General features: G+C 40.1%; 2 protein-coding genes across 4 annotated transcripts in view; both read right to left on the reverse strand.

The window, feature by feature from the left end:
• Positions 1-6808, reverse strand: part of flvcr2a (FLVCR choline and putative heme transporter 2a) — a 29406-nt gene extending 22598 nt beyond the window's left edge. For 2 of the 3 annotated variants that reach the window (XM_033642914.2, XM_033642912.2), the window contains exon 1: positions 2443-2536. Coding sequence is in view for 1 of the 3 variants with exons in the window: in XM_033642915.2 (XP_033498806.1) it covers positions 5953-6537 (585 nt within the window). In the remaining 2 variants the exon portion in view is untranslated. Of the gene's footprint in view, positions 1-2442; positions 2537-5952 lie in introns of those variants that run through there. The other variant, XM_033642915.2, reaches the window with a different exon arrangement.
• Positions 6809-8096: 1288 nt separating this feature from the next.
• On the reverse strand, positions 8097-14538 carry LOC117266810 (jun dimerization protein 2). Its single transcript, XM_033642171.2, has 4 exons — positions 14338-14538; positions 11606-11823; positions 10261-10365; positions 8097-10017 (listed from the first exon to the last, which is right to left on the reverse strand). Exons 1-4 carry the CDS (start codon positions 14423-14425, stop codon positions 9832-9834), a joined length of 597 nt encoding a protein of 198 aa, XP_033498062.1. The 5' UTR covers positions 14426-14538; the 3' UTR covers positions 8097-9831.
• Positions 14539-15161: the final 623 nt, after the last annotated feature.

Raw genomic sequence — 15161 nt, forward strand, 5'->3', positions numbered from 1 at the left:
TAGGTCGCCTCTAAATACACTTACAGACATTTTCACTGAATTTAGAGGCTTAAATTAATGCCTACACTTTGCCATACATGTCTGAATTGTAACACCTTAGTGATGTACGCCTAAGCTGCCTTAAGCAGAAGATTATGGCCTCTGACCTTTGTCCATGTCAGTAAAGACAGCACATACAGGACTTGGTGACTAATGAAACACGATGTAATGAGGCACTGACAGGTTGATTCTGAATTTGGCTAAACAATGAGTTTATAGTGATTAACTTCGTTAGAAACTGGGGCTTGTTGTCACTCTTACTCAGACATGTGTTTGCCAGCGAAGATTATTACTGTGGCACATACATGATTAGTCACGAATAATTATCTTCAAACTTACAATGGTCAAGGTTAATGATCAGACTTGTTCATTTAATTCTGGAAAATTCTATGTTGTGACACTTTTTACAGAAAGTGATTCTGTCGTGCCACAACTGAGTGTTTGCGACAAAGTTTTCATCAGAACTATTTTACTAAATTATCTTAATAATTGATTAGTAAGCAAAACATTTTTATGCAAAAAATGTCAAAACTGACTGGTGCCAGCTTCTCAAATATAAATAGTCTATTTCTGGTTTTCTTGGTCTTTTTTGCTATTTGTTGACATTTAACAGACCTTGTGATTAACTGATTAAAGGAAAACATTACCCACAGAATGAGCATTTGTGTATCAATTAGTTGTGCTGTGTTTTTCTCGCAAGTCTGAATGGAAAACAACAAACATAGGAATTAATAACTGACTGGAGACCACTTTAACACCAGCAAAACTATATCAAAACATCAGTTTACAAACTCTCACACAACCCATGCATGTACAATCCACACACATGCATTTTCGCTAAAATCGTCCTATTTAAAACTGAACTGAAAATGAAACTTTTTTACGCTCTCTTCAAAGCCAGACCCAGATACTATGTTTTTTTAGCAAAAGTGCATGTGTTCGGGAAGTACGGAGAACACGACTGGATAAATGAGACTCGGATTATACTGCACAAGTTGTGTGAGAGTTTGTAAACATCCATCCATCTACAGTATTTTCATCCGCTTATCCAGGGCCGGGTTGCGGGGGCAGCAGGCGTGTATCCACAATCTCAATCTTTTGGTCACTACCCAGAGCTCATGACCATAGGTGAGGGTTGGGACGTAGATGGACCAGTAAATCGAAAGCTTCGCTGTTCAGCTCAGCTCCCTCTTCACCACGACAGTCCAGCGCAGTGCCTGCTTCGCTGCAGATGCCACACCAAACCGCCAATCCACCTCATGTTCCATTCTACCCTCACTTGTGAACAAGACCCCGAGATACTTGAACTCTCTCGCTTGAGGTATTAACTCTCTACCAACCCCGAGGGGGCAATCCACCAGTTCAGCTGCAATTTGCCCCAGTGCATGCTGGAGGTTAAAGTTCATAAACAGATGTTTTGATATAGTTTTACTGGTGTTAAACGTGGCCCAATATGACTTTAATTCACCAAGAATTTTCTTTGTTTTTGGAGTCTTTGTTCACTGTAAAAGCATGCGCGAAAAATCAAGTTTTCTTCCTGAATTCGATGTAACACAGGGTGTGCTACTGATATACAAACTTTCTTTTTGTGTGTGAAGTGCTCCTTTAATGGGAAAAAATAGTAGAGTGATGGATAATGGAAATTACTGTTATATAATAAATAATAAATTTGATAATTCTATATATTTCTAGGAAAGTTGAGCTTGTGCTTTAAGGTATCTAAAGCGTGAAAGAAGATTTAGGCCACCGTAACAAAAGTAGGGAACATTAATTTAAGTTTTGCCTATATTCAAATTGACAAACAAAATAGGTTAATGACAATAATACTAAGGTGTTCTTAGAGCAACACTGGAAATTTCCGACGGCAGCACTACAGTGCCCCTGCTGTCTGTAACCTCCACCTACACCATCTCTGCCCTCATGGAGCAGACCCATGAATGGACGGAGGAGTGCAGGAAGGAAAGCAGAAACAACAAACCTTCTTGTTGATATTTAAACTGCAACCCGATACACTTCATATTCACTTTTCCCTGCAAACAGGATACACTCTGACACACAGATCCTGATACATGTTACATATCTGGTCTAAGACAAAGTAAGTCGCCTTGTTGCAACAGCCGACGTTGCTTGGTTGGAATTAAACTCAATCGCATAAAAAACAGCGCAATAAAACGCTTAATCACGGCAGATACACCGATCATAAAACAATCCCTGGCTCATTTCTAAAACACTTTCGGTATTGGGGCTGTAAACTTCCTCACGATCAACTAGGCTTCCTCAAAGTAACGAGATATCAACACATGAGCTGTAAACAAACAAACCCCAGCAGCCTACAATGAAGAGACGCTCACATTTACGCACAAAAACATACATGTCTTTAAAGGAATAGTGGGTTTACCATACCTGGTGCACGGCAGCATTGAAACTATATTACTAATACACTACACCGACGTAATGCACTGTTGGCTACGAGCAGAAGATGGCGAAATTGTGCACGTCACCCAACACTCGGTTGCCACCCTCCAAACAAATCAGGAATAGCCTACTTTCCCCAAACGCCACACGACTCCCTGTATTGGGAGTTGGCTTTGGGAAAACTGCTCTTCTAAAGTGTTTGACAGCTATATTCTGGGCATGAAAAAGTTTGTAAGGTTAAAAAGTCAGTAGGGAAAGTAACTAAGTAGCCTAAAATTATGAGATACTTAATGCCTGGTTGAGTGTTTCCATCTAACATGAAGCCTATCTGATAACAATAGTATATCTCAGTCAACATTTGTATGTGCACCCCATGTGGTTCGTAAATGAGCTGGAAAAATGGGTCCAATATGGGATTGTCCATGGGTTCCATAATGGCTCCATGCCAGTTGCCCACATGGGTTATGCTATGGCTACCTGGGTACCAAGTGGGTATGGGCCCAAAATGGGCATCTTACCTTGGGCCCACTTGGGTAAAACCACTCATGTGGGTATTTTGAACAATCCTATACAGGGCCCATTTTATGGGCTGGAGCTCCTGGGGCTCCAGCCCTGAATGTTTTCTCAAAAGCCACAAATCTTTTAGGTTTTCAAAATACCTACCTTCAACTCTGTGTCATTTAAATGATAATTTATGACCATGTTGCTTATCCTACGAAACTGATCCCTTAAGAAATCTAATACTGAGTGAATGTTTTTTCTGTTAGCCTAATATTCAATGCTGAGTATTGAGGACAGGGGCGTAAATAAAGACAGTGCAGACAGGGTGATTGCACCGGGACCATGGGGTGGAAGGGCCTGTAGAGAGAGCGGGCCCTTGCAGGTGATTCAGATTGCCACCTTGAATTTATTCCTGTGTTCAAAGAGGAATGATAAAAAATAATGTTCCTAATTTAAAAAATGGTTTACTTTTCCATTTTTATTCTTTTTAAATAGTCAGTAGCTATCTAAAACAAAATTATAAGCTTTTTCTACATAAGCTATAAAATCTATTAATAAACTATAAAAACTATTTGATTAAATGATTCATTTTCTTTGACGTTTTTCTCAGATATGCAGTGATGATTGCTGGGTAATATGCATGTTGATGTTGTCCAGTGTCACGTCTCTATTTGTGTCAAGACAATACATGCATGATAGTGTGCACTGGGGCCCATTGTAACTTCCTTACGCCACTGACTGGGGAACACATTTACTTGGCATGGGTGGAAATCCTTGATTTTGAAATCAGAGAAGCTCAGACTAACATTGCATGGATTCTGGAGTCTGCTACATTCTGTGAACCAGCACAGTAGTGATGCACAGGTTGGGGTTTTTTAAAACCCACACCAGGCCAGCCGTTTATAAGAGTGTGTGTTCATTTTTGGATGAAAAATGAATGAATTTATTCAACCCTATTGTGTGGTGGTATGAATGAATCTGATATCTGTTTTGCAGCTGGAACCTGCAGTTTATTTTCTGAACACAACAAAACTGAGGAAGCTGTGGCATCAACCGAGGCAGGCGCATCAGCCAGGTCAGGCCGGGTTAAACATCTCAGTAGCTGCAAGTAATAGTCTTAGCTCCTACATGTAGTATAAAAAAAATAGGTGCCAAGATTAAAATGGTAAGATAAGACAATTTTTGTATCTTTTTCGGTGACAGGAGTGAAATTAGTCATGCTCAACATTTGTTGTGTTGTTGTTTTAGAATGATGAAGACAGTAGGAGAACAATTCAGTTCCTCTCCCACTGGACAAAAAAACCCCTCTCACACCCACTAACATCTGGCTTTTGTATTTAATGGGAACGGTTACAATCAGCATTCACTCTCAGGTCAAATGACTCTGCAGTAGTCACGGGTTATTTATCACCTCCAGCTCCAATCAGCTTCAATCGGCAGTGACTGAAATACAACACCCAAGTGGACGCGTTAATTTTAGCCCCAATGCTGGCGCAATGCAGTGACACACCACCACAACATACCATCCATCTCTATCCAAGCAACACTTTAACATTGTTCAAAATGTATTCTGCACCAAGATTTAAAGAGAAACTGAATAAGTAAGAGACATATAAAAAGAAGCAACCACAATGACATTTTCACTGGCCTCCATGCTGCTTTTTACTGTTTACTGACCTGTTTTCCAGCTCATTGTTGAATTTGACACACCAGGAAAAAAAAAAACCTAAAGGCATACTTGTCTGGTCTACTGGCAACAGGAAAGCAATCTATTGCCTATTTTCAACCCAGCACACACGCACTGATTTTGGTTTAAAAACAGTATTAGATACAAAACAGGATGTAGGCTCTACAGAGTGATTTTATTCCTTAGCAACTGTCGCATTTTTCCTGAATAGACCCCCATAAGTTTGGGCTGATCTCTGAAGATTTACAACATCTGGCTCTGCCCCTGCTACAATCCCCACAAAAAATACATAATAATCTTGGCAGAAGATTTGTCCAGCGGTTCCAAATGTTTTGTGCCTGCCACACCTTACAGAACATCAGTGTACAGCTTGGGCTACTTAATATAAAGTATTCAAAAAACAGTTCCACGTTGACCAGCAACAAAAATAAAAAGCTACTTAGGCATTGATGCACCAGTGTGAAAATCCAATAATGTAATCATGACAAATATATATTAGTCATGGGTCAGTCATTGATACTTTATGTACATTTTGCCATTAATAGTTCTGTACTTTTACTTAAGTAAGATTTTCAACACAGGACTTCCACTTGTAATGGATTGTTTTTAACATTTTTGGCTGTTTAAAAAAGAAAGGACCTGAGTACTCTGTCTTCCACTGAAGAGTGTTGGCTTGGACGCTGAACATGAAGCGGTACAATGCCTCAACAACACACTGAAATAGGCAAAAAAATAAGAAAAATCCACGAACCCTGATAAGCTTTTTCAAGGTAAAGGTGTGCTATGAATATGCATATAAAGTTATAACATGTAAGCAGTAGCACACACACACACACACACACAAGCGGCTGTCTGCCTCTCTACCTCAGGCTGCACATGCAAGTAAAGGTATCTGTTCACACTAAATTTGTACAAACTGCAGAGGATTTCATAAAGTCATAAGACACAGGGCTATGAATCAGAGATTACTGGAAGTCAAAATAAATATTTTGTATGGTGCACTGGGATTTAGGCTGTAGTTGATTATCAAAGGGAATAAGCCTGAGGACAATAACTTATACTGGCTGGCCCATCACTCACACTCACAAGTCCAGGATCATCCCTGACATCACGCAGGGATGTTTTCCAGGAATCCCTTTGATATCAGTGCAAACTAAGGAAGCTGGTGCCCAGTAGCAACTGTTTGCCCATGGCCAACCAAAGAGGTTAATCCAGACATGGGTTTAGGTCTAATTCAGATTTATAATGAAATTAAAAACGGCAAGTAAAGTGAATTTCGGGTTCTGTTACAGCATGAGAGAGCAACTCACCTGATTCCCAAATACTCCAATGGAGCAGGCGGTGGAAACCTCATCCACGCCGAACCACACCGACGCCAGGCGCGCGGGCATCCCGAGGATGAAGACCTGGGCGAGGGAACTTGCAAACTGTCCCAGCATGGTCACCCCAAACAGGTTGGGTTTGGCACTGGCTACCTTGATCCATGTCCCGACGCAGTTAAGCGTGTTGGCGAGCAGCGCTGTGACCCGCAGCCCTTTCTTATCCAGGAGCCAGGTGACCGGGAAGATGAAGGGGATGTAGGTGAGCATGTAGATCATGGACAGCCAGTCGATGGCGAAGGCTTCCACCTTGTAGAACTTTATCATGATGTTGCTGATGATGCCGTACTGGATCCATTGGTACGCGTTGCTCAGGGAATACGCGCTGAACAGGAACACAATCACCCAGCGCCTCTTGTATAGACGCGTAGTGGCCGCAGAGCCGCTGTCACCGTTTGGGATGCTGCTGCATTCAATTTGCTCCGCGGCATCTGGACCCCCTGTACCCAAATGTGGACCATTATTCACCGCATCCTGTGCGCAACTGTGCTGCGAGGCCCGCTTATCCTCTCCCATTCTTCTGCTTGAATTCAAATGAGCACACTTGGAAGGAAAATAAGTCTTCACCCCCGCAGCAGCCTATTCTGAAATGTCTTTCAAAATGCCCTGAATATAGACATGGAATAACATAAGTGACAATGAAAATGTATCTAAAGATCACTTTTGTTCCAAGTAACAGACCAAAAGCAGAAAACTTCAGACTTGACTCCAGAGGACTGACCTGCTCTCCACAAGTTCATTTAGGCTAATACTTGAGCTGTATGAGAAATCCTTTTTATTACACACTCTAGCCTTCGAGCTGACCCGACTTTTACTCCACCCAGCTGCTGAGATAAGAATTGACAGTGGCTGCAAGAGGGACACATCTACAAGTAAATCAGCACACAGGAGACAGACCAAAACCTGTAGGCAAAACAAACAATTGTATTGACGCATGGTGTCAATACTTTAGTTTGTCTGTTTCAGCTCAATCTCCTAATGCCGCATTGCATCTTACAAGCATGTCACAACAGTATTTTATCCAATTATATTCTTATAATGTATCATAAAGTTGCTATTACTTACTGGAGTCTTTTCTCTTGCCTCAGTCATCCCCTGCTTAATCTGCATGTTAAATCCCCCTGCTTAAGAACAATGAGCACCTTGTTACTGCCTGTGTGTTTGCTGTTAGTTATGCTGTTCTTATATACTTACATTTTTTCCATAATAGATCAAATGTGGATTAAATGTCAAGTATAAACTCAAGAAATGTAATTACCTTACACTATTGGTCCCCCCATTTGGTTTAAAAAGAAAAGGCATGTCAGTAGTTTGATGACTGGATTACACATCAAGCGAGGGGAATAAGGTTAAACATTGAATATGTTATTTTACTTTATGAGACATACAGTTTATTTTACAAGGTTTTCCTCTGTTATAATGTGTGTAGAAAACCCCAGAGTTGAAACAAAGCTCTCTCTTGTGATCCCTCACTCAGACTTCTATCTTAAAACAATATTAGTGGAACTCTAATGCTAAGGCACCGACAAAACTTTATATTTATAAATGGTTTGTAAGACAGGCAATAACGTAACATGCAAACTCAACAGCTTCCATTTTGGTGTGGTGATGCTTGTATTACTATACAGGAGTGGACATGTATGGAAAAATGCTCATGTAATGACAGTGAGTGACTGAATGTGTTAAAACTGAGACACATTGTTGAAACTGCACCTATTTTCTCAAGACATCTCAGGCTGTTAATCATCTGTTTTGTACATGGATCAGTATGTTCATAATGTATTTCTTTACACTAAAAGTATGGGGAAAATTTGCATGTGTTGTTATTTATAGTGGTTTCACTGGTCTGGTCCACTTAGGATCAAACTGGGCTGTATGTAGCCCTAAACTTAAAATGAGTTGAACACCTCTGGTCTACACTCAGACAGCTGATGTGTAGATGTCCACGGTTAATCAGGTTGTGCTGCTACTAACCACCAGATGGCACCATTTACCAAAGAGTTTGACCATGAATACTTTCACCTAAAACATAATAAATAGTTGACACATTTTCAATTTGATAGGACTCCAAAAAATTCCAGTAAAAAAACAAACTAAACATTTATTTCTTAAGGAAATACAAAATGGGATTTTCTGATAGCTTATATGCTTATATAACATCATATACAAAAGTATAAAAAAACATAATTGCTAGTAACAATATGGTAACAGAAAATAAAGTACAATGTAAACAGTCCATATATATATATGTGCATACATGACGCCTGCGCCAAAACATAGGGAGAAACAAGAAAAGGGATCAACCACTCTGCCACAGAGTGAATGAAAACAAAAACGATCACGATTTCTGACTGTGACTGTCTGTGGGTGTAAATATTTGCTCTAGAAAAATAGAGAATTTACTATTTTATTAAGTGAATGAGTAAATTGAACTAAATTTATCTACTAAGCCCACTTAAAGTTCATATGATTCCCAGAGTGCTTTTTAGCAAAGGCAAGACAATCCAAGTAATTTGGGACATGCAGACCGAGAGGTATTGCAACCCCTCAATAAAGCAAGATATCTGTTTGTAGTCTGACCAAATAATACCCTCCAATCACTGTTGTTTTACGGTATTACTCCTGCCTCACATGCTGTTTAAACAACATCAATGTAACTGTGGATAGTTTTATGAAATATACAGCTGTTAAATCCGATGTAGGTCAGTTTAAGCTTTGACTTTAAAGGTCCAGTGTGTAGGATTTAGGGGATATACTGGCAGACATGGAATATGATACCGGTAAGTGTGTTTTCTTTAGTTTATAATCTCCTGAAAATAAGTCTGGTTGTGTTTCTGTCACCTTGGAATGAGCGGGTCCTCGTCTAGGGAGATTGCCATGTTGCACCTTTAGATTAAAAATGATGGAAGTAGCTACTGTAACATCACCCACTGGTGTGCGGACTGCCATTTTAAAGCCTCGAGTTCGGCATTTTGGCCGTCACCATCTTGTGTTTTTTGGAGCCAGAAATAACCGTATTTGGAGGAGAGACTGGCAGATTTGACTCATTGACTGTGGCGAGGCCTTGCAGGCAGCCTGTCACACAAGCACCCCTGCCCTTAAATATGCCTAACTTTGGGCCTTAATAAAATATAAATGGGTGAGTTACGTTTGTTCTAGAGAGGAAGAAGACCACAGTGGATAATTCGGCTCCTGGTAAAAACCTCCTGATCAATGAACACTGAAGGAATTCTAACTGGGAGAAGTTTCAGCTGGTTGCAACTTCAATCCTCACTGCTAGATGCCACTAAATCTGCCTAAATCTTACACACCGCTCCTTAAAAAAATCACTTGTCATTTGTTAAATCACCAAATGAATTGCTGCAATGACTGAGCTGATATTAACCACTGATGTTTTTTGATAGTGGAATAATTCTACTTTAGCTGCTGGAAATATGTTGAAGCAGTAGCTAAAGCTAAGAAGAGATAGAATATGAATCCATCATGAAACAACAAACTAAATGTATGGAATGGAAAGCAATGTGCCAATACCTGTGTGTGTGTTATTTTGTTTAACTTCATACTGACAGGGGCTGGAGCTCTGATGACCACCATGACATATACATGAGAAAGCAAGAGAGACAAACAAAAAGATAACAAGAAGTTTGAAACAATGTCTGATGTTACTGGATCCACATTGTGTGGCATAACGTTCTGTAGGTTAAGATGGGAGGACTTGGCTAGATCTCCTCCATGACCAAGGCCCAAAGCTAAGTGCTGCTAGTTGGCTGCTTCTTCTCGACTGCAAACTGTAAGAGAGTCGATGCACCTTCACTTGGCCTCCAGCTGCTGCAGCAGGGGGTTCGCCTCGCTCTCCGGGGTTTTGACGCTGTCTGTTCTGACAATACATGTGGGGCGGTGCCGGTTAAGCATGAGGATTAGCTGCTGTCGCTCCACCTTCAGCTCCTCGATCTGGGCTTTAAGGTCAGAGTTTAACATCTCTAGTCTCTCTGATTCCTGTGAGAGGGTAGAGAGAGAAGAAGAAGAAGAAGAAGAAGAAACAGAAGGAGAAGAAGGACAGGAAGAAGAAGAAGAAGATATACATAATTTATCCCTGTAGAGTTATCGGACAGTTAAAACAGTGTTGCACAAAATTATAGGTAGAAAAAGTATTTGAAAATGTTTTGGAAATCACAACCAATATGATAAATATGTGAGGGTCTGAAATAATGAAAAAATGATAACCTAGGTATGTCTTACCTTTTGTAGATAATCTGTTCTCTCTTTCTTTTTGTTTCGACATCGAGCTGCAGCCACTTTGTTTTTCTCTCGCCTTCGTTTCCTTCTCTCCTCCTCTTCATCTCTCTGAACAACAAAAGGTTTGAGGTTAAGTTGGAATGTACACTGGGAGACTCTCCGAGTTTCAGTGCAAAGTGATGATGAAATTATATTAAAAAATATCATCTCACCTCCTTTATATTACACTGTCATTTGACTATAATGGCAGTATGTTTTGACTGTACCCTCTTCACTATCACAATCAATAAGCAAAGGGAACATAAATGTAAAGAACAAATTTCCATTTGTTTCCAACTAACATTGCATGCATGTCGATCTGTCTCAGTCACAGAATGCATGTTCAATCTGTTTAACACCTGGGTCCGTGTCCCCTTGAGGGTCCTCAGTTATTTCAGAGGGGCTGCAAAAATTATTGTTTGATAATTTAATTCAAAATTCAAGTTTCATTTTGGTCAAAAATTAACATATGTCTCAAAATACACACTGACACGAATCCAAGATATTATTAGCAAAGACAAATCTGCCTTTTCATATAAAAAGCCATTTCATTTACACTGATGATTTAACATTAAAACATGATGTATATGAATTTGCCAGTGATTATTATTTTAAACGCTTAGTAATACATGAACCACAAAAGGTTATGTTTATACATGGCACTTTTGATTGCTCTTCACATCACTACAGGCCGAGTTTAACGTGCAACTCAATCTTATACAATATATGTAGTAAGGAGTCCCTGCTCCACCTCTCTTTCAGGTCCCTGGTCTGAAAAACATTGAAGACCCCTGGTTTAACATGAATTTGATTAGTATGAAAGCACTGCATTCTCGAAATGATGCAATAACATTTACAAGACATAACTGAGCCCATATGTTAAGCCTTATTTGCGGTGTTTATATATATATAAAACTTATGACAAAGTTTTCATATCACCATTACTTTTTCCCTGGACATCCATGGTGGAAAGACCCCAGCAGTATATTTAACAACAGTATCATTGCCACTATATCCACTAGGTGGACCTGTTGATTAAGATATGACACGATGTAATTGCAAGGCATACCTGTTCATGATACATAATTGGATGTTTTACACATACATAAGATAGAGCCGGTGTAATAGAATTTGAATACTGTATTTGGTTTGTTGCATCTGTTGTTTTTACTGCAGCTGAATCCCATAAAGTGATGACATATATGTCTAAAAGTCAGTAAGGAAAAAGCATGCAAACTTGTCTAAAAACTCAAAGTATACTGTTTATATTTACGCAGTCTTGCTATCTGCTCCTCAGTGTTTCTCATACCTCTGTTTTTATCACTAGGGGCCTCTTCCCCAGACTGTCCAGGAAGTGCAGAGGTGACAGCATTGTACCGAATTCCTGGAAGTCACCAAATTTGAGCTTGTCAGTCAGCGTGGTGGCTGAGATCCCAGCCAGTGGGCCCAGGCTGGGCAGGGAGCCTGCTGTCACAGAGGGATCTGGGATTTGTCCTGGCATCGCGTCAGACTCGGTCGTGACCACAGCTAGGAGGCAGAAAGAGAGAAAATGGAAGACATACTCAGACGGCAGCTAAACCAGATCAATGAAAAACACATAAAACTCAGTCTGCTCTGCTTGTTATAGCATGTACTTTATGATATGAGGGTAGAAAAAGCCATTTTGGAATAACAAATTAGCAGCAAATAGACATGCAAGAGCGTTCTTCAACCTACAGTCTGTAACAGGGCTTCACAAAGGCATTTGCCTGAGGTGCACTGCTCCTTTCTAGCATTAAGGCTCACTGTGATGAATTGCTGGTCTGTTATAGGAGCCGGATGCTGAGGCCGCTCTCATTAGGACATTTTATTATTTTGCTCCTTTTTCTGGAATGAATATACAACCATATACAGAGACCTTGGCTAGAATTTACCTTATTTAATCCCCAGAGGCCAAAAGACAGATAAACAACAGTGCACAGATTCAGACAAAATCCCCCTTATTTCCAGGAGAGCTAAAACTAGCCACTGCCAAGAAACACCCGTTAGCAGTGGTTTCCTCCTCCTGAGACTTAATGTCAGGGAGGTAAAATGCGCCTGCCAAAATTCAGCATAATGTGGCAAAGTATGAAACCAAATTTAACTTGTTTTGTTTGGTTTAGCCGCATAAAGAATTAAAGTTGACACTGTTTACTTGCACAGACTCTCGCTGTGTTTTGCATTGTCAACTACTGGCGAATGCATTAATTTAAAAAATGCTGATCGTGAACATTTTTAAAAAATATCCAAAGACAATGAGAGAGGTGTGAGAGAGCAACACCAGCCAAATATACAGGAAATTACTACAACAGCTCAGCGGATTTCCAAGCCACATGATGCAGCCAAAAGCTACTATCTAAGGTCAATTACTCAGAGACCTTTAGTGCACACTACAGGAATAAACAATATCTGATACAGACATCACTACAGGAAACAGTTTGCTGTCATCTGTGAAGGCAAAGCTATAGGAATTCTGAGGGTAGAGCTTCTGTACGCCAATAATGTGTGTACTTAAAGCTTATGCAAAGAACACGAGAATCGCACATGGGAATAACTTTCAGTTTTCACACTTCCCTAAACTGCAGGTCACAAAGACAAAGTGGAACTCTGCAGGCCATGCTCTTGGCACATGATTGGCAAAATGAGTCTTAAAATGGTGCAAGAGACAGTAGAGGTAATTTGTGATAAAGTGCTTTGAATATTTGGTTTGAATTTTTCACTGAGAACCAAAAAAAGACTCTTAAACAGTCTCATAAAAAAGACTCCAAAGCACAAAATATAGATCTGTGACTGTCATTTAAACAGTGGTGGAATGTAACTACTCAAGTACTGTACTTAAGTATTAGTAAATTTGAGGTACTTCTACATTTCTTTCTACTACTACTCCACGAGGGAACTCATGTATTTCTTACTCCACTGCATTTATTTGATAATTGTAGTGACTAATTTCTTTACAAATTAGGATTTTTGCACACAAAACACATAAAAATGAACAAGTGCAGCTGAAACAATGAGTCTACTGATCAGAAAATGAACTGGCAATTATTTCGATCAAGTAATTTTTCATGCAAATACATTTCATGCCTCCAGCTTCCCAAATATGATGACTTTCTACTCTTCTTTTTAAACATTATTCTGATTTATTAAATTTACTTAAAATGTTCTGCACTGAGTACTTTTACTTTTAATACTTACAACATTTTTAATGCAGGACTTTGAGTATTTTTTACAGTGTGGTACTGGTACTGTTACTTACTTCCTCCACCACTGCCATTTGAACATTTTATGGTTCCCAGCAGGAGTTTGATTAAAACAACTATTAGACATTCTCTTGTAATGGTAACTTTATTACACCCTGAAGCTCCAAGAAGCCAATTAACTCATCCTGATTAGAGCCTGATATAATTATTTGTTTTGAACTCTATGCACTTTAACATGAGGGAGCCCACGGTTGGTTTATGAATATGAATTTCCAGTGGTTTAATACAATGTGTAGTCATCTCTACAGTGTGTTGCAGCGTGCATACTGAAGCCATTGGTCAACTTGAAAGCGGAAGTTTTTCTTCAGTGCGGCATTCATCTTACGTAACTTTGTCTTCCCATCAGAGGGCTGCAGTGATAAAACCTTACAGCTTTTCTTACACAGCGGATTACGCCTCAAAGATGAACCACGTTATAAGAAACAATGCACAACCTAAATGTGAAGGATACACAGCACTATATAGGGACATTTTGTTCTGAACTGTGCACGCTGTGACTCCATGTAAGAGCAGCATGCAAACAATAGAAAAAGATCTTTCTGTAGCATGCACACTAAGATGTCAGGGATACTTGGAGCACCCTAAAAAACACGTCCAAGTCAGACTGCAGTGAAAAGCACCGTCTAACCCGAAACATCACGGAGCTCCTCGCCGCCTGTTCACAAACTCTGCTGCTTATGACCTATGCGTGGCGCGCCAATAAGCCTATTTAGTATGTAAAAATTATTCAGCTCTCGGCTCGTGAAGTTTTCTGTATACCGACCTGACTTTGATCCCAGGTGCAACAAATGTCCTTTCTTCTGGTCAGCCGAGGGTCGAGAGTAAATTTTAAAAAGTGGGAATCGTTGCATCAGCCCGATTTTAAACGTGATCCCAATCTGGGAGGATTTGGGAATGCGGAAATTAGGCTATGCCAGCCAAACGTAAGCAGGGATGTAAAAAAGTACATAGTGGGGGCAGAAGTGGGGAAGTCGCACCGCTCCTCCCATAAAGAAACACTGAGGCCGCATGCATGCTGCGGAGGGAGAAGACGGCTCACATGGAGGCCTGCACTGGAAATACAGTACACATGCCAACATATAACCGCTAAATAATCTTTAACAGGCTTTTTAAAAATATGAAATCACTATATTCCTTTATGATGATTCGAGTATTTCATTAGCACTTTCACCTCAAATCTTTGCATATTAAAGGTACACTGCAAGCTCCTTTGTAGCAGTATTGGGGGGACCATATGAAACAGGGTTTGGAGGGGGGCAATATTTTGAGCATCAAACATGCATCAATTTATGGTGTAAATGTCATTTTGTAAAGTAAAAGTCCTCTGCAACTTTAATGTCTTTTGGGACAAAGCCCTTCTGTGCAGAGTTTGCATGTTCTCCCCATGTCAGAATAGGTTTTCTCAGAGTACTCCAGCTTCCTCCCACAGTTCAAAGACATGCAGGTAAGGTTAGGCTAGCTGACTCTAACTTGCCTGTAGAATGTGAGCGTGCATTGTCTGTCTCTATGTGTCAGCCCTGTGATAGTCTGGCGACCTGTCCAGGGTGTACCCGCCTCTTGCCAAATGTCAGTTGGGATAGGCTCCAG

This window comes from Epinephelus lanceolatus, chromosome 15 (assembly GCF_041903045.1).
Source record: "Epinephelus lanceolatus isolate andai-2023 chromosome 15, ASM4190304v1, whole genome shotgun sequence".
Lineage (NCBI taxonomy): Eukaryota > Metazoa > Chordata > Actinopteri > Perciformes > Serranidae > Epinephelus > Epinephelus lanceolatus.